This window comes from Rhea pennata, chromosome 14 (assembly GCF_028389875.1).
Source record: "Rhea pennata isolate bPtePen1 chromosome 14, bPtePen1.pri, whole genome shotgun sequence".
Lineage (NCBI taxonomy): Eukaryota > Metazoa > Chordata > Aves > Rheiformes > Rheidae > Rhea > Rhea pennata.
Window position 1 is genome coordinate 14,308,852 of NC_084676.1, and position 24,528 is coordinate 14,333,379.

The following is a 24,528-nucleotide window of genomic DNA, read 5'->3' on the forward strand; positions in this document are numbered from 1 at the left end:
AACAAGTGATCAAACATTTAGCGACAATAGCTTGGCCTAACTGGATATGCTCCAGGCTGTTTAAAAAATAGTGCTGAATCTGCTGAAGGGTTTTTTCAAAGCTAGATGAGATTTCTAGACTATACTCAGCAAGCACCAAATTCACAAAATTAAGTAGTCAGCATTCAACATCCCCCTACAGACATCTGGACAGCAGCAGTAAAGACGCTGCTTCTTTCACTGTGATCCAGAGTGCACTAGTGCATTCCATTTCTGCAATATTGCACAGTTATTTCACAGCAATTTAATGCAGTGTTCAGGGTATCAGCATCTCTCAAGTGCTAGTACTCCTCTCACACACTTACCCCCTGCAAAACCATGCTCCAAACCAGTTAGAGTTTTGACCAGAACAGAACCGCAGAACTTAGCCTAAAGCACTTAACACATCATATAGTCATAGGTGTGCTGTCTGCTTCATCAAAATCACTTCCCAAGCCCCATACACTTCAGCCACAAAGGAACATGTTTCCATAGGAAGCTTAAAATAAGAAGGTTAAGAAGAAAAATTGAGTTAAAAGTTTTATTCATTCAACATCTCACATTACAAATATTTAAAAATTATATGCATACTGGTATAAATAGTCATTTGCAAACTATTTAATAACATTAATTTTTCACTAGCACTTCAACAAATGAACTCTTTAAAAAAAGTAACTTGTGTTATATAACTTAGAGTAGAACATACAAAAATATGAACTTAAACGTGAAAATGACTTTAATAAAAAATGAATTACCCTTATTTAAAATGCTATAATAAATACTACAACCTCCCCATACACAGTAAAAACTATATGGAAATTCAGCCAAGTAGTACAATTAACTGACATACTTAAATAACTTTTCCTTCTGATAATATGAGCAATACATTGGGGGAAAAACATATTAGGGATTAGTAAAAACTAGACACCCACTTGCTAAAAGTTTCACTTCCAAAAAATATAACAAAAAATCTGATGAAAATTATAAAAACTAATTATACTTTAAAATTTAAAAATATAAAAAATAAAACAGTTGAATACAATATTGTCCCAATTCTTACAATGCTATCACAGTAGCTTTAAAATAAGATAATAAAATAAAGCAAATGACCAAAACCTTTTATTCCATTTTTTAAAAATAATCTCAAATTTACATTAGTAGAAAGATTGATTTCTGATTCTTTTCTTTAGAAACACCAGCAAGAAAGAGGATTTACTAGAACAGTAGAAAATGACATTTTTAAATGTCTGCAATTAAAAACAAAGAATTACACTGCAAAGATCTTCCAGAAGTCTGAAATAGGTATTGCACATAACTTGAAGTTAACTTGCCACAATTCATCACATTCAAGTTTTAAATCACCTTTTAACAGAAGGTTTTAACTCTTCAAAAACAAAAGGGGTGAATTATCAAGTCTTTCCAACAGCATCCTTATAAAACGCTAAATTCATTCACTGCAAGTTTTAAATTTGCATTCTGCAGAGGTCTGTGTATGGAGAAGTATATACTATACCAAAAAGCACGGGGCAGTGGGGTTCCTTTACATATAAAATAATCAGAAACACTTTATTTTACATTGCAAAAATAACCATGTAATTACTCTGTAACTACATTGTAAATACATGGCCAGTGCCATGCTAATGTGATAAAACTACATGCTTATTAACCCCTTTGCAAATTGAAGTGATACCCTAAGACTTGTAAACTAATTACATGTTAATTATGTTTGGAGTGACATGGTAACTCCAACTACAAATCCCATGTAATCAGAAGGACATGTAATCACTATTTAAGTACAGAGTAATGTATATAATTGTTTATGCCCTGTAAATCGAAGTGTAACCAAATAATTTGTAAACACGCTTGTCACACAATCACAAGTGAATATTAGTAGAATAACAATTTCTTACATTAGTCATGCATACTAACATTACATGCCTGCCACCTAGCAGGCTCTCTTTTATTCTTTAAATATAATTTAAAAGAGCAGACACATTTCTGCATCAAACACCTAACATCAATTTGTTATTAATATTAAAAATGGCTAAACATTCACCAAAAACGCCTGCATTTGTGTATAATTTTTAAAAACTTAGTAAGAAGCAGTAGACAATTTTGCTGTTTCTTTACTTTTAAATTTCTACACTATATTTATGCATTTAAATTTCAGGGTCTAAAGACAGTGTCATTTGTCACTTTCATGCTTTTCTTCTTTAATTCTCAACTTTACATATACTATTTCTTAAATTATATGTACACCAAATACCTGGTGCTGGGCTAAGATGTTTAAGCAACATGCTTTCTTTTCTCTGCAGATTCTAAAATAGCATTGCCAGTGCACAACATCCATAATTCAAAATGTATGCAGAGCACTGAAATGTATAAAAAGCAGAATATAAGAAAATAAAATTTATTAAAATTATTTATATTAAAAAATGAAGTATATGAAGATCTCTCAGTAATAAAAGTACAAAAAGCTACTCTTTGCAATATGAAAAATTGAGGTATTGCATAAAGAGATATCCCGTCAGTGAAAAGTGTGCCTAAAAATGCTCACTGTTGGAAAAACAAGATATACAAAAGTAGTGCATAACAAATATACATTATGTGCATGACAAAATAAGTTAGCTACAAAAACACTGTACCGAAATTCAGCAGGTCATGTACAAAGGGAAAATTATTATTCAAAGCTAGTTCTCAAACAGTGTTATTTCTTGTAATGGTAACTCATCTCACCTGTTAACTGGGTAGGATCGGCACAATAGCACACCCCAAGCCACCTACAAGCATTAAAAAAATTAAAGGAACATTCCAACTATAATTATGTACTTCAGAGAAAAAAAAGTCCCTGACAATCTACACAAGAGCACTCTGCATTTGCATTACTGTTGTCAATATTTTCAGGGATTTCATTAAAAGCAGCTCCCTTTCTATACTTGACTAGTAGACAGCAAATGTCTCCATTTTGACCTTTGGAACTTGATAAGGTATAGTTCATTAAAGCCTGTATTGCAAATAAAAACTGCTTCTCATAAAGATAATCTGGGTGGGGGGGAACAAGATGAGGGGGCTGGCAAAGGCTTTTATGGAGCAGATGTTTTCCAAGCAGTGCTGAGGCAAGTCTTTGGTTTGAGAGAATCTAGGATGGTACCATGCCAGTCAGGCAGTTTAGAAGATTGCCACCAAGTTTGTTTGTTTGTACACTGCTAAAAAAAAAATCATTTTAAAAGTTGGCCAGGGCATTAGTTTAAAAGTAATAAAAATATTTTTCAGAACTACTCCTTCATTCAACTATTCCAAACTAAACTCGTGCACCCACTCCTCATCATTCGATTAACATGTACTGTGTTAATGCTTCTCAAGGTAGAACTTATTTATAATAAAGCAGGCATTAACTTAGCAATGTTGGCACTTCAAATACCTATGTTTCCTTATTTCCCCATATTAAGTTCTGAAGAGGAGGAATCTCAGTTGAGATATTTTTCTACAGGAAGAGTAAGAAAGGCATATGCATGTTTGCACTGTCTCGCACACAAATTCAGGGAACAGTACAAAGCAAGACTTGGAAATTACTTAGCTTTATGCCTTCGGTTACAACTAAGTTAGAGGATATTTAAAACTAACTTTACATCCAAGATGGGAAATCAATAAGCAGCCAATTTTAATTTGTGTGACACATTGGAATATCAAAACTTCAATGAAAATCAGTGATATCCTTGAGGTATCCTTAGGTTTTCTACTTTTTCATGTCAAAATGGAGAGCAAAGGCTGGCCCCTGATGAATGTTAGTAGATTAGGATATAGAGTTATATATAGCCATCAAAAATAAAAATCTATATATTCATCCTTCAGGAGAGGAAATGCCAGTTAACTAGTTGTCATTTTTCTAGCTTTGGTAGGATTTCTAGGGCTGTAATCAGACAACTGAATTCTCTTAAAGAAAAAAGAAAGTGCACTCCCCCCTCAGTAGTAACTTTACTCAACTTATACATTCAGGAATTCTTAAAATGTAATCATTCTGATGAAACTATAGTAAGCTCTGCCTATCTCATTAGTAATTTGGATGTGGGTGGTAGTCAGAGGCACGGTCAGATACATACCGAGCTAAAAATTCAGCCTCAAAACCCTTAACAGATTTTTTTTAAAAACACTATTATAATGCTGCCTGAACTTTGCTCATGCATTTCTGTTGCTTTAAACATGCTCTTTCCTGTTGATAGGTAAATGCTAACTTCATCTGTTGCTGGAAAAACTGCAAAGTCAAAACAAAAAGAGAGGAAAAGAACAGGCTTCCCTGGGGGAAAGTGTCAGAACAGACCGATAGTGTTATTGTTACATGGTTATTTTAATAAAAGTATTCTTATGTTCTTTATTAACAATAATTTAATTAAAAAACCAAAATACTCTATTGTTTCAATTCTCTTTTCTTAATATTTTTCTCTCCTCTAAGAAAATGTTGCATGAAATTAAGTGTTCTCTTGGTAGTAAAGACAAGAGAATGCAACTTGCTTGCAACATGTTATCAATACGAAAAGGAGTTCCCAATACAGTTTTCAATGACAAGAGTCTACAAAATACCCATATTATAGGTCATTCTTTCATTATACTATTGTTAAATTACAGACTACTACAAAAGGACATGCTATCTTGAATAAGAGAAAGGGTTGGGTGGGGTAGGGACAATCAGGATAACAGAAGAGTGCACTTAATTTGAGGCCTGCATATAAGCACTGCAGTAATCACTTAGTTCCAGCGGAATGAAATATGTCTTGGGCGATCACCTCCCTCCTTCACCAAGGGTTTGTGGAATTCCCTGCCAGCACGTGAATGGATAGCAGCCCAGCAATATTCACAGTAATACTGCAGACAGGTAACATTAGCACAGAAAAATGGAGCAAATTTTCCACCACAGCGGGCCCCCTGACATTCATCACAAAGCTGATCATCCAAGACATATGGCTTAACTTCCACCTGTATGCAGAAAACAAGAAGAAAGTTTGCAATTCTTAATAACAATGTAGGTAATGACAATTCCACATTATTTACTATGTTTATTCTAGCAAGACTGTGATCACTTGATCACAGCCATTAAACACTCAAAACTACACACTTGAGAACAATCCTGCTCCCACTGTTCCTCCTTATAGCTTAAAAAAACCTGGATACTCATCATCTTTATCATGCATGCTATAACCTTTTTAAAAAAGGTACCAATGAACACATTATTACAGAATTTATGTGCAGAGATTCTTATCAAAACCTTGGGAGAATTGTGGGGGTTTAAGTATGGTGACACACAATTAAGCTTCTACTCTTTCAGGCAGGAACATAAACAGTTTACACACTAACTGCAAATTAAAAATGCACATATTCAGCAAATTTCAATGTCTGAATTTCCACCTTAAAAAAAAATCATTTATTATCTTTAATAAAGAGTACGATTCTGTTTCCTTTTACTGAGGCTTACTTCACTCAGCAGAAGGAGATTGGCAGCAAGGTGCCTAACCTTGCTGGTATCATATGTGAAGCTTAAAATGCCAACCTAGAGAGCTGGCATTAAGGACAAGATGATGAGCAGCAATTTAGCACAGGAGACAAGAAAGGAGAGGAAAATTTTCTTCCAAGTTTTTAACTGGTAATAACTCATAGGAATTTACCAGCTGGTGCTCCAAGGATACATCTATACTGCAACATCTGCAGGCTACTGGCTTGTAATCCACGCATTTGCGTACCAAAACCAAGCCTGCTGTACTATGGACTACAAAACCCTGTCCACAGCACTCCAGAAAGCTTCTTCTGTGACAGGAATGACGAGCTCATGACTCTCAGTGCCCGGCTACATTAAGTACAGCTCGTTTAGACATGCCTACACGTTTAAATAACAACCACAGCCCTGCCATCCCCTGAAGCCTCTGTTCCACCTCACTACTAATGATCACCATCACTACCATTTCTCTGCTTCTTAGGGCTGCTTAAGGTCAATGCATGAATTACTCCAAAGTACAGCACAAAACCTCAACTTAAAAAATATATAGCTACATTACAAGTTGCTATTCTAGAAGTGCTTGTGAGCACTCTCTGAAGCTTGTTTAACCATTTTTCTCAAAAACATTTCCAAATATCCAGACCAAGACTAGTGTCTCTAATGTTACCCTTCTATTTCTGCATCTGGCACAGTGATGAAAGTCTTTGTACGTCTCGGGGATCTCAGAGTGCCACGCCAACCAAGCCAAATAAGGACATTCATAAGTTCCTGTGTTTTTAAACTTACCCAATTTTATTACAGTCCAGGCAAGTCACTGCAGTAGTTGATGCAGTTTGTGCTTACAGTAAAAATAAACTACTCAAAGCAGTGTAGTAGCCTTTCTTTTCACTTCATTTTTTGTTTTCCATTCCTGAAGAGTTCTGTTTCTCAAATACCCCTCACGCTAACCCAGAACTGCAAATGTGTAAAATAGCAGAGGCAAACAAACATTCCTAACATCATACCACTTTCTCCCTTCAACGCTACTTTGGCTAACTAGTTTTAAGTGGGTACTCAGTGATGAGCGTCATCTTCATCTTCTATAAATGCTAAGGAGTGTAAACTACAAATACGCTACGCAGGCCTCCTTAATGTGGCAGCTATCTTCCTCTATTACCAGTGTTCCCAGACACACTCAGAGGCTGGCCTAGGCTGCAACCTAAAGGCCCAACTACAGCACATGTAACTATACATCTGTTTGCTTTGGCCTGTACCTGCAGCACCAGTTTTTGTGCAAGTTAGCAACCCACAGATATTAGAGCCTTCAGCACATTTATTGTGTGCTGAAGCACGTGTGCCAAATTTGACTTGCAATATTACCTGTAAATATTACCAAATATTACCTGTTATTTGTGCTATGCATATTGAACTTCTCAAATGCACAGTGTAGAGTAGCTTAAATTACAGCAGTTGCATCAAAGTTAGGGTGGTAGCACTCATCAGAACCTCTACAGTGCTGGGTGCTGCAGGCCACCGAACATTTAACTTGTATTATCTCATTGAAGAGCGCACCTCTTTGCCTAATTTTACAGGAATTCCTTCTCTGTTAGTCATTTTACGTGCATATAAAACGTTACTATAAAAATTAATAAAAAATAATACCTTAATAACAAAAAGCAGTATTGCCACTGTTGCATTTCTCTCTCATGCATCCAAAACAACTATTCTAATAAATCCTCTGAGCACGTATCTCCCCACATTTCTTCTAAAGCATGTAGAAAACAGGGAAATAAGGAGGAGTGGGAGGAGAGAAGGAAAGGGAAATAGATTGCAAAATCTTTCCTAGAGTTCACAAGTACTTACTTAAAATCTGTAGTCCCACCAGCTTCAATGGACCTATTCACCCAAGTGTCTGCTTATGCAAGCAGAAGTTGCACAAGGGTGGGGGGGGGAGGCAAATTATTTGTTCAAAGCCATACAGAATTTATTTCTGAGCCAAGACTAGAACAAAAACATTCCAATTCTCAGGCCCACAATCAAATTGTTGTTCCAATTCTTCTTCCCCAGTTGTATAGGCAAACAGGAGTGAAATGATAATCAGCTAATCAGCCATTTAACAACAATGACTGACTGAAGCTTAGAGGTTAAGGCTTTGGGGCCTTTTTCCCCTCCCTGTAGTAATTATAGAATTAATATCAATAATGACAGCCACATAATCCTGATTCCTGAAAATCTTAGAAAAAAGCACGAACTAGACAGCACAGTAGAGGTTCTGAGTTTCTCAAAATTGTGGCCCTAAGATTAGCATAATAGGACAGTCACATTTTATATTAGAGTGCGAAGAGAAGCAAGCTGCAGATCCATTTGGCATACTCCTTTAATTTATGTTAATAAAAGAATAAAATAAGCTGTAAATAATTTTGATCATCATTTTAGAAGTTAACTGGGCATAGCCTTTAAGTAAGCTATGGAGGATGACTATGAGGCTGTAACGTCCACCAAGGAGCTTACAACGCTTTGCTATGATGCTCTTTAGGATGATCCAGTATATGTAACATCAGGCCAAATTCTGCCTACTCTCTATAGAGATGTAGAACAGGAATAGGAACTGCTCCATCCTTGGGAGATGCCTTACTCCCTGACTTTATACAAACATTACAAGGGCAAATACTTACAGTGGGAGTATAAAAATGCAATGCTCTTACAAAAGGGCAAGGGAGCTGAAATGCTTCCCATTATGCTAGGCAGTTTAAGGAAGTCTGCTTCACAGTTGCCACCACAGTCCAGAAGCAAGAGCTCTGCACTACTTTCATTTTTATTCTGTGTCGTATCTAAGTGGCAAAATCTAGCCCTAAATATGCAATGAATCCGATCTAACATTTACAGTCTTCAAGTGACGCATTCACGTTTACTTGGAAAACCATTTCTAGAGAAGGCATGAAACAAAAATAGAACGTGCTTGAGGACCTTACCCGTTTATCTATTTCTCCATGCTGCAGCTGAACAAAGCGAGCGCTGATAGCAGCTATGTAACTTTGTTGATTAGAAAATGCAACCCGCCCAGCTCCTTTTGGGTACTTCAGCTCAGGGTCTGTGTCAATTCCAGCATAGCACACCCCTCCATACAGGCGATCCATTATCATTGCAAGTTCCACTAAACCAGAAAGAAAAAGAAAACAGTAGTGTAGATTTAGTAATTTTTTTTCTCACTTCCTAAAAGCACCAAATATGACAGTTCATTTGTATTAATGTTTCCCGGTATAAGTGTCAAGAGCACTTAACACTTCCCTTGCTGAAATTACGTCTCCCCCCTTGCTCTCCCAATCATACAGCTTATTCAACATGCCCAATACTGCAGAACACGCAGTGTACCTGCTCGTAAAGGCCGAGGAACACCACCAACAAAAATAGTTTTTCGTGGGTCAAGAGGCTGTGAACCATCCATAACAAAATCGCTATCACTAAGGTTCCAAGGCCGGATCTGAACCTATGGACAAAAAGCCTTTTTTTTTTAAACCATTCACAATTCAGAAAGTATTTCAGTAACATAAATTAAAACAGTATCCTACAAAGAAGAAATTTAAAAATTGTATTTTAAAACTAATTTTCTACTTATTCAGCAATCACTTCTCAAGATGAAATGGTAATAATGTCTATTAAGACAGACCTCTTCATCATACCAAATTTCACCACTTGTTACCTAAATTTGTAGGAAAAAAAAATACTGCTTGCACATTTACTTAATCATGACTGAACTGTGGTGTATGAACTACGTTGCTGCATATATATCTGTTATCTGTGTTATTCTAGCCAAGTAAAGTGTAGGCACTGGACTAGTGTTATCTCAATGGAACAGGCTTCAGTGCACAAGGTCGTGTGTTTATTTACTATGCTGAACTAGCTACTTTGCCTACAGCTGGCCAAATTCAAAGTACAGGAATACATCATAAGTCTCTCTATTAATTGACTTGTTATGCTTTTTGAGGTTTAATTCACCTCTGTCAAAACATGCTCCATACAGCGCTACAGGTACTATTGAATATAATACAGAATTCATGCTAAGAATATATTACATTAAAAAACGTGAAATTTAGTAAGTCTTTTTCTAAGAAAAATATGAATTGTAACTAGACTAAAAACCTCATGATGTGTATGTAATGTACATCATGGAGGATTAACTTCAGAGTTTAGAAATACCCATCTAATTTGATCTTCTCTTTAAGAATTTAATTTGACGACATAAAGAAATTTAGATATTAGTGCTCTAAAGACAGAAAAAAAAAAGAAAAGAAAAAAGGGCATCTGAACAGCACAATTTCTAATTATCATACAGGAACTGCATAGCCACTGAAAAATTTACCTACCGGTTTGTCCTTGATAGTGGGGCTGGAGACACAAAGATAGAGTTTTCCATCTTCTTCAATACATGCATCAATCAGTGCCTGAACAGAGCTTTCATCTTGGAACAGCAAAAATGCATATCCTACAAAGAGAAAAAACAAATATATGATTTCCTTTTTTATTGTCATATATGATATCATCAATAATTTAACACAGAATTTTGCCTGATGCCACGTCATCATGCTACAGCATAATGAAGGACAAATTTTACAATGCTCTTGCACACTCCTAGACTGGTCTGCTGCAAGTCCTCTGCATTGTCAAAAAGGAAAGCAGGGACATTTGTGCCCAATATACTCTCTCTCCCTCTCTTTTGGCAAAGAATAAGCCAAGAGTATTAAATGACCAAGAGCAACAGCTCTAGAAGCACGTCGCCAAGCATGGTTGTGAATATAAGGTACAAATCCTTCCTGGTTTCTGTGGAAGGCATTTAGCTGCTTTAAAAAGGACTGCTCTTGACTATTACTATAAAAATGAGTAAAGCAGAAAAAGGAACAACAGGAAAAAAAAAAAGGAATAAGGTAAAAAGACGAAGTTAAGGAAGAAGAGGAAAATAATCACAAGACCATGTTCTACAGTCCATCAGTGCACAACAGCCCTAAGGATTCAACTTTTTTTTTTTTTCCTAAACATAGGGCCATTAACACAAAAATCTCCAAAATGGAGCTTTACTGAGAAAAAAAAAATCAAAAATACTCATATGATACTAATAATCAAATTTACCTTTTGGAGGAAAATAAGATTTACTCTCCGCCTTGTGCGGCCAGTCTACAATCAGAGGTCCGAAACGACGAAAACTAGCAGTGATCTCATCTATAAAGAGAAAGGAGAAAAAGCATGAACTGAAAATGAAAGCATCAATCAACTGTATGACATGCAAGACATCTGAAGAACACAGATCTCGGGTATCTTCTTCCCAGCCTATGAACAAACATTTTGCAACCCCAGAAGTTGAGCAGTTCATAGAAATGCTTAACAATGTTGGCAAATCTTTCTGACAACTCAGAATATACGTTGGAAAACAAGACAGTTGAAAGATCAATTTTTCCCCCCCTACTAATGGCTATAAATAAAAACTCATAACTCAGTAATTCACAGAAATGGAGTCACTGAATCTATATAGCTATCTTAATCTAGCTTCAGGCACTTTCCCACAAAGAGTTAGCAGACAACTCGCTAGTAAGTCATCAGATCTTGTAATTGTGAAAAGACTGGAGTAAAAGGAAGGGACTATCACAGTACCCAGCCACGTCCATTCATATCATGTGTCAGTGCCACAACTGCAAATACTATCCGACTTAAGCTCAAACTAACTTACAGTAAACTTGCAGAACACAGTTATGTCATTTTATAGGACAGATGACAAACAGCATGTCACTGTATTATGAAGCAACTGTTGCATCCATTTCAAATCTTTCTTCTACCTCATATTTTTGGAAAAAAACTACATATGCTAGTCCTATGGAAGCTTTCTAATTAGAGCTCTGTTCTTCTTGAGATTGATTATTCCCCTTCCTTCTCTGCAAACATACTTGAACCATTAGCAGGGAAACAAAAATCTCTGGACAAGCAATGCTAATTAAAAAATTGAAATAGAGATAAATCATCCTGTTGCTGGCGAGTCACCTAAACTGGCACATTGCTCAGTAGTATTCTGCTTAAGGTATTACAGGGCTTTCTATATTAGCAATGTTTAATACAACTACTTTCCCCACAGTGTTCCACCATTCTTCCCTTTGCCATATTGTATTTCTCAGAAAAATGTTTCATTAAGAAATCTCAAATTCTCCTGATTTTTACCCCTTACTGATACAGCCTGAAGAACAGGAATAACTCCACTGGGGGCTGCTCACAGCTCTCTAACAAATAAAAAGCGTAAGAGAACGGTGCTTTAGGAGCATTCTGTCCTATCCAGAGGATATCCCAGGACCAGGATGAAAACCTCATCAGCTGTGTTCTGTTGGGGGTTCTTAATACACAATTTTGAGAGGAGTTTCCTATCCTCAAACTCTGTTAGAAATCTGCAAAGGTGTTACTAGCTCTGCCCTTCTCAGTCTGTTTATACTCTTTGCCCACATTGCTAATATAATAGCAACTGAGAGGTCACTGCCCTGACAGCTCTTTGTGCACCACGGGTCAGCAGGAACATACACTGCAACGCAAGAGTGTCAAGGTTACATGCTGATGAGGATATAAACCACAGAAAACAATACTTACTGTGTATCTATTCTCCAAATAGATCTCCATTCGCAACAGCATTTATCACAAACTTAACATTAAAGCACATAGTCAAAATACGTCAAAAATTTGGTTGTGCAGTAAATTTTAAATCGCGTCGTCCTTATGCTAATTGACACGTGTCATTTACAGGAAGAGTGCTGGCAGAAGCAGCATTGAAAAATTCTAGCTACTCTCTGAGCACAGGTTTAACAAAGGTCTTTACGCTTCAGTAACTAGGGCCCACACAGATCAACCTATTCATGTGCTCAGCTGCTTTTAAAATAACAAAGGTAAAAAAGAAAAAAAAGATTGAAATAATATGTTTTCTTGTAGATACCATGTTATATTCAACCCTTTAAATGCTAAAGGCATAAGCTATGGTAACCATGATGAAAGTAGCTCTTTTATTCGACATGCAAGTCAGCTTGTCATGTCACAGTAGTATGCAGTGACATGTATTACCATCCTCCCTCATATGAAAGGTGGACATTAAAACAACATATTAAGAAGCGACAAACCATGATTTTTTTAGGTTCATACACAGCAAAACACCAAACTCTGGACAAAAGAAGCTTCACAATTGGATATGATATATTTTTCTTCTCTGTCACCACAGTTTGTGGGACGCACCTAACAGAAATCCTTGCTTCCTCAATATATGAAACTGTCTCTGCATACATTTATTTTTTTCTGAGTCTTCAACACACATGTATGTTAAGAGCTAATATAGGACACAATCACTGGCCAAAAACAAGCTCTAAACAATTCCACATAAACATCTAAATAGAGAGCTAAGACTTACAAGGACTAAACAAACTTTATAAAAAAACAGCAACACTCCTCCTACCACTACCTTCTGGTGCCTATAAACAGGCTGTAAAGTATTGGTAAGGGATATTTACTTATTTCCCCATCACCATCTTTTTTTTATATATAATTTTATCTTGTTGAATGTGTGCTGAACACACAATTCTATTTTTCAAAGGTAGAGCAATTCCATAGCCAAAACTAGTTCAAATTATCTCACTTTTGACATGGATTGAGAGAAGTGACATAGAGAGATCTATTTACATATCAAAGGTCTTCTGCAGAGTTTGGAAAACAATCAGGCCTTAGCTAACAGACAAAAGGTTTCGCATTGCAATTTTGTCACTAGGCCAGAAGGCGTATTTCTGGTTAAATTTTTCTCTGCGTACCTTCATCAATATCTGGTGGCAGTCCACCGACAAAGACTTTACGGGAATACCGTTCCACTCTTTCTCCATTCTGGTGAGAGAAGCAGTGAGGTGATCCTAAACCACTGTGAAGAGTCTGATCCCCACGTCCATCATCCAAGAACCCGTCTTCCATTGGAAACAGTGAAGACTGACCTAGAGAGGGTAAAAATAAATAAATAAATAAATAAAAGAAGAAGGAAAAAAAAACCATACATACTAACAGAAGAAAGTGCTATTTAAATGGGGGGGAAAAAAGAAAAAGGAAAAAAAAGAAAACCTCACCCTGGCTGCTGCATTAGCAGGAGAGCTGTTTGCAGTCTTCCCTTTTAATGAGCTACTATGTTCTCTATTTCATAGGAACCTTACAGGTTCCAGTACCATTCAGTAACTCAGATAAATTATTTAAGAGAAAAAGTCACTATCTTCTTCATAACTAAACTACAACTAATGAAAATTTGAAATAAAACAGTATTTCCAATAGATGCTCAGACTGACCATTTTCCATAATATTTTGTGTTTCTGAATGCAATTAAAAGATGTAAAACAGAAGAGAGTATAAGCCCAATTATTTCAAGGACTTTCCCTATAGCAGACATTACTCAAATCTAAGCCATATATATCACTTCCCAGTAAACAACTTCCTACACTGAGCTGATACAATTTCACAATACAGATGGGAAAATAAAGAATTCTACCAACTAAATAGAGTACACATATAAATCACCTGGTATCAAGACCCTTCATAAACCATCCACTTGGAAATAAAAAAAAACACCCTAATAAAAACAACAAGATCCACTGTAATTGCCTGCAAAAGATGCCTGAAAACTAAGCAATACTGTGTCATTCCTTGGGAAGACCAGGTTTACTTAGATGTTAAAAAAAGATATTGGTTAATGGACTCAATCTAAGAGAAAACGTTGAAGCATGCTTCCCCTATACAGTCCAATGCTCTCCTATTATAAACTTTTATTATAGATCTATTTAGTAAGTTTCATTACTTTTATACTATTCTTATTTTGTGTAACATCATAAACAGAGCATACAAACTTATCCTTTCAGTAATGTCACCTTTTAGTTACAAAATTCAATAGCTAGATAGTAAACTGAACAGACTTCTACTCATTTAATGGGTGTAATAGGAATATAAATATGTGAAAAATAAGCCAACATATGAGATGTGCTAGAAATTTTAGGATACATTTTATTTTACCTAAAATACAATATACTATGTCTGCCTTTCAGAATTCATTACAATCTAACATAGTAGTATATTAGTAAGCTTAATTTATCCTGCTCTGTTTTCCTTCATTCAAAATTACATTAATTTATTTGATTTTAAAAAGAAAAAAACAACTTCTTGAGAACAGAAAATTTGACCAGTTACAATATCCAAACAATTTCCATGCAAAAATCAAAGCACTCACAGGTTTAACAAACAAATAAAGATCAACAGTCCATAGAATTTACGTAAATAAAATACAAAGACTTGATCATTTTTCTTTATTTGAACTTTCAAGAATCTTTTTATGCCTTTAATTAAAATAACACTTTGAAAACCAACAATCAACTGTAATCCAGCCTATTTCTGCAACTCGGCAAACTTGGCTTTCTACCACGATAAAAATATTGTAATATAGACTTAAACATGATTTTGTTTTCCCCTAGTGAATTGATGCATATTTTGTTTGGCTCTTACGACCCCAATCCTGCAGGTATTTTTGGAAGGGAACAATTCTCCATACCTAAACAATCTTTTCTTACATTCATCAATATTACCACTCGTGTTGCATAATTCAACACGCATCCTTGCAGGATCTGATTCTTTAACCTAGTTGACCAGGACAAGTATTCTCTGTACTCTGTGCTGGATCAAGAAAACCATCAGTACCCAAAGAACCAAAGATAAACTTCTCCAGTACTGTCATTGGTAACATACACACAATGTAGCTCTCCAGTGTAAGAATTCACACAGATGATGTCCACTGAAAGGATTATGATCATTTCAGTCTAAATAGTATGCTACTCCAGAGTACAATATAATTCAGTTAAAATGCTTATTTATGGCATGCAGACTACATAAACTTATGCGAAGCTGATGTTTTTTAATCTTAAATTTTGGGGTTTGCTTTCCAGTAACAACTTAACGTTATTTCTCCCATGAGACATTGTTAACATTAGAAAATTAAATAGGAATACTGTTACCTCGCCTTCTCCCATATGTCCTTGCTGCATGTTAAATGAGAAAGAAAACAGCCTTTCAAACATTGTTATAAGGACCAAAAGACCTTGTTTAATCTTCTTTATACTAGCTCAGTGATTCTCAAGCCCTTTCCAGGTTATTTAAATTGGTATTCAAAAGCTTATCTCCCCCACCACCCGCAATACCATGGCTTCCTTGCACCATCTCTTGTTACTCATTGATACGAAACGTTGATAGGAGGCCAGCAAAGGATGTACGTATACTCAAGAGACTTTTTGAGAACAGTTTCAGTTTTTAATTTGCACATTCCTTTCAGTATCTATTCCTTACTCCTCTGCTGGATGTATGCCTGTTAGTAAACTGATCTCTTCTCAAGCACCAGGTCTCTCGACACTCATTCTGTAAGGCAACACGGTCCCTACCTCTCGAGCTTCAAGTATACTCCAACATTGATCTCTGAACTGTAGGAAAAGCCCTAACACAAGGAACGTGAGGGACAATTGTGTTTATTTCTCGTTTGAGATTAGATTGCTAAAAAAGCTTCGTGCATCTCACAAAGTGCACAGTTACGTTGTTAGTGGCAAATAACCAGTTAAAAGACTTAAAAGTCAGAGATAACATCTAGGCGACTAACACTGCTTCTCAGACCTCCTGCAGTCTACGTTTAATAGTATAGATTTTCTCATACTAACTTACAAATTCACCATAATTATTAGACAGCTACCTACTGCCTCCTAATTGCCTTTTCTCCCAAACAAATCAATGCTATCACAAGTACAACATTTTTCTGAGCTGGCTTCCAGGACCTGTTGTCAGAATACGGCCAAGCTTCCTAATCAAACTTGCACATTCTTTCGGTTTTAAAGATAATCTCATTAAAATCTGTATCTGAAAGGCAGCCAATTGTTTTCAAAACCTGGATCCTGGCAAGTACCATGAGAAAGCCTCACTCAAGAGACAAGTAAGGCTGACAATTAGCTTAAGCATTCGATATTTGCAAACCACAACAAAACACGAGTAGTTTCTTCTTTCAAAATAAAATCGCATCAATCCAATTTACTTCATGATTGTTTAACATTGGTAAGATCATTTATTTCGCTGATCTTTTGCTGATAGAGATACTCGCAATTAATGCCAAGATGAAAAAAATGACCCAAGTCCTAGGGTTCAGACCAGAACATACCCTCAAGTGTTCACGCACAGATACTAGCTTTACTGAAGGATCTTAAAGGCTGAGGGCTTTTGCAAGCGTAATTTTTCCACAGTGATTTTTAATTTAGAAATCCAAGACATTCATACAGTCTTAGAAGTACAAAGTTTTAATGAACTCGTCTTTCAATGCAAAAAAATCAGCAAGTTTACTGAGTTTCTGACCAGGTTCAGAAGCTTTTACACGTTTTAGAAGACTTCAAGCACTTTCAAAAACAGCCATGCCTATAAAGCCATAAAATCTTGCCTGTGGTTTCTAAATTACTAACAAAACCACACAAACGTCTTTGCTTGGTACACCCACTCTTGGCAACAAAGTCTTCAGCATAGACACAATTCTCACTGCAGATTTGTGACCACAATTTAGGTCAGCAGACTCCTCACTGCTTTGCCACCTGTGCCACTCCAGACAATAGGATTTTTCTCCTTTATTAGTACAGCAGAGGAGCTCAGCAACCAGCTTTAAAGCATTTCCAGCACCAAATATTACTGAAGAGGTTTTGAGAACTAAACATTGAGACTGTTTTCTTAATTTACAGTAGAAAATTTCCTCCATTTGCTTCATCTAACCCACAAAATACCAAGATGTGACATTTCAAAATGCTTCTCAAGGGCCACAGACTCTAAACCATCCCAGCGCAATACAGACGCAAACTTTCTCTCTGTGTTGAATTCAAAGCTCATCACATGCCATTAATTTCCACACAATGTAATACAGCACTGAAACAAAAGAATGCTCTTTTGGCAGGCCAGGAAGACAGCTAACGGTAATTTACTGATTCCACCTCTGGCTTCCAGAATTTCATATTCAGTGAAATCTTTGCTATGGAAGTCCCTCAGCTAAGCTTCAACACAAGCAATACCTTACAGTAACCATTACAGGAGAGAAAGACTTAATTCTAGAGATACTTATGCCTGCCCACTCCATGTGGACAAATGAGGAGACTACAATGTGGTTTGGGACTCCTGAAATCTAGTTTTTGTTTCTCCATTTCTTTAACATTTCAGGAGAATGCATCAAGGGCTTAGGACAGATTTACTGACCTCATAAGACATTTGAACAAGAATTATGTTACAAAACCTATAAACCAGAAAGTATTTACACAACCAGTTCAACTGCTTATTAATAACCCATGAAGAGACATCCTCCTATATGATTAGTCTAAACTATGAAGTGCTATTAAGCAGTTACTTCAATTATTTTGTCACCTCAGCCCTCCTTGCAACACTTTTGTGCAATAACACATCTCCAGTTAAATGTGGCTCAGCTTTTTCTCTCTATAGGAAGCACCAAAATGACCGTCAGCACATTGTGTAGAATCCCATAGGCAAGTGTATATAGAGAACGGAGAGCCCAGTGACAGCAATCTTGCTGAGGATCCATAAAAACTGTACGCTAGTTTTAAGTCTCCTAAGCCTCAAACTTACTAAAAGCTTTCTTTGCAAAAAGATCCCTCTTTAATGGATTTCTTCTGCCTTCCGCTGGCATGGAGCTACCTACCTTATGGTAGTGGCTGCGAAGCTACATTTTGCCATTAATTGTGGAGGGTTTAATTAAGGCCAGAGCAAGTGGCAGAACGTTTCAAAGGGAGAGCAAGCAGAAGGATCCGTATGTTTTGTGAAGAACGTCATCCCAACTTTCTAAGACCACATGACAACCAGGAGAGTTATGCAACCATCAAACAGCCTGTGCATTAAATTATTTAACATAAGATCCCCCTGGAATAGACAGCACAACTGTATGCTCCAAGTGAAATTATGGTTTTATCTTCATTAGCACTAACTTGCTAGAGTTGTCTTAAAATGCTTAAAATCCAGGTTGATGTAATACCTGTCAAGTTCTGTATCCAATTCACATTTTTAGTCCAAGTGCTCTTGGAGGCACAGATTCTGCTCTTTACCTTAGCACAGAGGCCAACAACACACTGCAATTTTTTACTCTTAGGTTAGTCACTGATATGCTCTGATTTCTTTCCTCTAGAATATCAAAATAGACTACTTTCACTAGTTCCACATAATTTCAGGTTCCTATGCATATTATATTTCTCTTGTAACCTCAGTAATATTTAAAATTTAAGAGGGACAGTTATTCATGTTAAACTTTGGTTTCATAATCAAGCCTTTACATAATCTGACCGTAAGAACAAGTATGACCCAATTGCATCCTTTTACCAGGAATGAGTTCCACCACTGAGATAGTTTCTTACTATCTATCTTCATGAAAGCTAGGAAATTCATGCCAATTTGAATATACCTCCATACTTCATACAAATCATACAAGCTATAGGAAAAATATTTAAGCTGAAAAAAAATTTGCTGAAGTTATTCCACTTTTACAAGCTTTTGCACATGCAATAATGATTTCAACTGCTGATTTTAATGACAAAAGCGAGTTACAAAAAGAAGCTAAGGTAGAAACGAGGTAACCACTATAGGGGAACTAGGCTACAACTCTCGCATATGCAGGCAGTAAAGATTAGAAGGGAAAACAAAGGCTCGCAAAGATAAAACAAAGATACTATCATCAGCCATTTGTTAGATTTTATATACATGGCTAAAAGTGTAAGAGGCTAAATTATTTGAAAAAACTTTCAGCTTTAGATCATCACAGGTGGCCAATGTCTTATCTTAGAAGGCAAATATGCTCAAAACACAAACATAGTCTCAGACTTTTTCTGAAACTGTTTACTCCACTCTTCATTTTCTCCTAAACACAAGATAGGGAGATGATTTGCTGCTGGTCTGTCTTTTAGTTCACTTAGGCCTGAGCTTTTAGAAAAACAGAAATATCAGAGTCACAGAATTATTTCTAGATGTGAGCTAGATAGCTTGAATCTATTATACAGAATACACTTTCATGATTTTTTTTTATTATAGAAAAATGATTGAAGCAGATATAACTTGCTTTTGCCATTCCAACATTAAAGACTTATTTCTAAAATATTCTATAGTAAACTATATTCTGCAATTGCAACAAAAATGATAACGCTGTGCAGAAGACCATTAAGATAGGAACCATGGTATTTTATTATCATTTTTCCCACCATCCCCTAAGGATGGGTGGGCTTGATTATAACCCAAGTTAGATTTTAGCAGTACTTTATATTTCACAATGCATTTCATAAGCAATGCACGGACCACATGCTTTAAGTAAATTCTACCACAGATAACAGTACACTTCAAAAAACGTTTTGTGTGAACATCTCAATCCCAACTTTGCTTTTGAGAATGTAATCTTATCCATAATCAAATCAAAAGCAGAACAATGAAAGCGATAACGAACATCTACATTTAACCAGTCTTTGGTACCATACAGTGAGGCTGACAGTGGAACAACAGATTATGGATGCTAAACACAGAGTAGCAAGGTCACCTAATACCTGATTCACTGTAAAAACCATCCATATAGAATGAACCTTACAAAATTTTTAAGAAATCTGAACTGACAGCAGATTTATTCCATATCAGAACATTGCATCTTGCAGCCACAGTCATCTTCATGATACTGTCAAATGAGATCTCTGTTTTAAAAATTGTTGTCAAAGACACATAAAGAGACTATATCATGTGGATTTCAATACTGCTGAACTTCAAAGAATGAAAAACATTCGAACAGTATTTTCTTAACGAAAGACAATCTTTGAAAAAATAAACACCTCTGTATATACATCTAGAAAACGCATATTTGTCACACTTTCAGCAGTGTCAAAATCAGCATGAAACCAAAAAAGTAGAGTGCATTTGGCTGCACTGTAAACATCAAGGACTGACACCTCTGGAAGTACTGATTCTGCAGAATTAAGCAGTAGCAATGCCAAAACCTGCTTTTTTTCCTCCTAATTTCTTTTTAAATAAACACAACATTAAAAAGTATCTGATGAGAAATATCACCCCACTTTAAGAGGTCTTTGTATTAAAATATTATCAAAAGGATATTCTACCCTGTAAAGGAAAATGAATGGAACTTCAAAAGGAAGTAAATATGTATGATCATTTCCAAATGTGACAGCAGCCTCAATATAAAAAAAATCATTTTTAGATTTTTCAGGGGCATGCACTCTTGAAAACAATGAATTATTGATACACATTCATGATTTTAAAATTAGAAATAGAAAAAAAAACACATACTTTGCTTAACCAGAAAAGTTATATGTCATATCCAAAATTTCTATCACAAAGCTCTCATTGGTCACCAGTGGTCCAATAATTATGGTGGAAAAAATATATGTATTTCCACTAGCATAACTGAAAATTAGATCTAATACTAAACCACGAGTTAAAAATTACTAAATATATAAATTCCTGAATTCCACCACAGTTCCAAAATTCACTTTCCTTAAGTGTTCACATGTCATGCATCTCGGGTTGGAGAATAAAACTATCAGAATGAACAGGTCAAATGTTTCTGAACCTGGCTGAAAGGTCAATTTAAAACAAAACCCTAGCATCCTTGCTGCTATCTAAAGAATCTGTAGAGAAATAAACTGATACAAACCTGTAACAAACACAGAAATATGTAGAATGTACTCAAAATTCAATTAGAAAAATTTTCAATTCTGGTATTTAAACTCCAAAATGTCTAAACCACTGCCAAAAAGCAAGACTACTGTAACAGAAGCAAGTGTCATGCTTTATTTCAAGTAAAATCAGATACCTAAAAGTAAGTATGTACCTATTACTCTTGCAGAGAACATTAACAAAATGAAGATTCAGGTATTTCATAGCACTGGAATACAGGTCTGAGTGGAATCTTTAAATTCAAGGCCACCACCACACAGCATGACTAACATACAAAAAACAGACAATTTTCTTTTCTTCCAAACCCTGAGTAGTATCTATAAAAGCCTCAAGAATATCGATAAAAGCACTGGTCCTCTGAAGTCGGCACTGTTTTACCTCTGATTACATTGAATTAAATGGGTTCACAAGGTAAAAACACAGAACTCGACTGTATGGCCCAAAGCAGACTAACAGCGTAATAAATTTAAGCCAATACCCAAACTGAGCAACCGGGACACCAAGTCCTGGACATGGCTCCATCATGCTATTCAAGCATCCTTGGGCAGGGAAAATGGTAAAAAAGGTGACAGCTATTAAAACATCACAACACAGTTAGTGTGAGAGCTTTAAAAAAACACCCCCACTATTACTGCGTTACTGCTGATGCTATCAGGTAGACTATCACACTAACACAGAGCCACTTCACGGACTGGAACTCAAAAAATTATCTTTCATACACTGCAGAAACTACAGAGGTGGCAAACCAAATCCTGTCTCGCTCCTCTCAAAAATATCTAAGCTTCAAAGCTAACTTTGAAGTTTTCTTTTCTGTGAAAGAGAAGAATACAGAGAACTCTTTTCCTGAACAAATCCACTTTAAATCCAAAATGTAGCTGTAAATTTGTCTACAAGGTACCAATACTTTTTTTGTAATTCCAATTATGCTAAACTAGTTACCACTTAAGTGAAACACTTAAATATCATACTTTTTGGATATAACTTTTTACTCTCCTCAGGTCACACACAGGGTCAAAGATAAGAAATCAAGAGCAGAAAAGCAAATTATGGATCATAATCCAGTGCTGCAGAATGGAGGTTAGCTTGAGCACTTCAGAGAAACAGCTATTCTTACGCTGGAGGCACTGAGTTTTATTTTACATTACTGTAGGACTTGCAGAGAATAGACAAGAAGTTGTAACAACATCCCAACTTTTTCTTCAATGTATCTTCTAACTTATACCATGGAGAAATTGGCAGAGTTTCTTTCAAACACTTAAACTATTACTATATTCATAATAAAAATAAAGATTTGAAGACAGAGTTTAGTGCTGAGAGGAGGAAAGGAATTACACTGCTTCGCCAGCAAAGAGCAAATCATGTTCTTAGCTGTGCAATTACTCAAAGCACGGTAACTTCAGCAAATTCCAAAACACATACAACTGATGGACTTTCTGACAAGAGCAAAGCAGAGAGAAAGGCATGTCATATGCTAAAGGTTGCTGGATAGGAGACGTTTTGTAAGGTGACAGAGTAACTTTTATTAGGCCTGTTGAGAGGGAGGAAAAAACATTTGTAGAAAGTGTTAAGACCTTCACAAACCTTCCGTTCGCAGTCCCGGTTCACATGCCCTGCTCCTGGATTCGGTGCATGTTGTTTGCCCTCAGCAGATGCTGCTCTCTGCCTCTACTATCAGCTAAACAATTTATGTAAAGCAGCAGGTTGAATCCTGCCCATGTTTTAATGAACAACCTGAAATGCAGTTCCTGCATATGACTCACCAGAGTTGGATTTACATTGGCATGTACTAGCGGGCTGCAAGATTCAAAAACACAGTTCCCTAAGTTCAATAATAGGTTCAAAGCAACTTATTTTTGTCCGTGGAAGAAATGATCACGAGGCAGCTTGGAACGCTACACGAGCACTTTGTTCCTTTTTTAAGCATCCTCTTACTTTGCTCCCAAACAATAAGGAAACAGTAACACAAGCAAAGTCAACATCAAAGGCAATCAACTCTCTGCAGCATAACACCTCCCCATTTCTCATTTTTAGAGCAACCAGCACAGTTAAGATGCTGATTTTTCTAGCAATTTACGTGAAAGAGAACTGTACTATGCATCTCCCCAATCCAAATGGGGAGAGAATCAAAAAGCTACATTTAAAATAGATCAGGACTTTTTCCTCCACCTAGGTTCCAGATGGTATGAAGGATGGGACGTCAACACTATTTATTACATCCTTTTTAAAACACCCATAAATAACCAAGACATTCTTTGGAGCGTTTTCAGAAAGATGCCCCCATCTCACTAAACATTTGGGCACTAAAAGGAACCACAATATAAAGATTTGCATGTGTAGCATTGCTTTAAATTACTGGGAATAATTTATCACAAATGTCTCCACATTCCAAAAGCAACATTTATCCTTTTCTCCTACATACGAGATCCGACTGCTGAGCTGGGATTCTTGTTAATGGGATTTCTAACACTATAAAGCAGAAAGAACACCACTCTATATACCCTTTACTTCTGCATATCAGGAGACTGCAAATGACTGCTCCACTCATCTGAAAGTTCAATTATCAGCATTGAAAAAAAAAATCCTAGCACCAAAGCTAAAAAATCTGTAAAAAATCTCCTCATCAAAAGTTCTTATCATGATACCTAATGTTCAAGTACTAAAATACATAAGATATTTGGAGAGAGAATCTGATATATTTAGAATTTCTGTATCCAATACCTAAGTAATTGAATGCAGTATCAGATTTCAGGTTGCCGCACAGTAATTCTTTTGCATAAATGCACAGACTCCCCATTACTGAAAAATATTTTTGTATGACTCTTCTAGGAGCTTATCAAAATCAGTTAAAATATTTTGAAAGAAATATATGGAACTACGTAAAAATATTTCACTATCTCCCAATTGGTTGATATGTAGAGCAGCTGATGGTTTTAAGGCACAGGATATATTTCCAGCCACAAAGAATTAAATAGTTATTACTTAACAGAAATAATCCAAAAGCAAATACATAATTAAACTGTGACTGATCAGAAAGGGCTTACAAATTTTCTTAATATCTCTTCACAAGCAAGTTAAGCATGGACTCATCTGAATCATTGTTTCCGTACCCAACAAAGTAGTTCAGCAGCATTTAAAACTTACTTTTACTTTTTCCTCTTAAAGTCCCCAGTAAAAAGCATTTTAAAGAGACTAAGAAGCATAACCGAGCATCTCAAATGTGGTAAATGCTGTATTTGTTTCCATATACAGTCTTAATTTGTCCCTCTTGGAAACATATT

The 24,528-nt window shown here is 36.1% G+C and overlaps 1 protein-coding gene across 1 annotated transcript in view; it reads right to left on the bottom strand.

Moving 5' to 3' along the window:
• Positions 1-580: 580 nt before the first annotated feature.
• The window catches only part of CPEB4 (cytoplasmic polyadenylation element binding protein 4), a 46,321-nt gene continuing 22,373 nt past the window's right edge, over positions 581-24,528 (bottom strand). Inside the window, exons 3-8 of the mRNA XM_062587756.1 lie at positions 13,300-13,473; positions 10,607-10,696; positions 9,847-9,965; positions 8,855-8,969; positions 8,455-8,636; positions 581-4,989 (exon numbers count right to left, since the gene is read on the bottom strand). Coding sequence (XP_062443740.1) covers positions 4,762-4,989; positions 8,455-8,636; positions 8,855-8,969; positions 9,847-9,965; positions 10,607-10,696; positions 13,300-13,473 — 908 coding nt within the window. The 3' untranslated portion in view covers positions 581-4,761. The remainder of the gene's footprint in view (positions 4,990-8,454; positions 8,637-8,854; positions 8,970-9,846; positions 9,966-10,606; positions 10,697-13,299; positions 13,474-24,528) is intronic.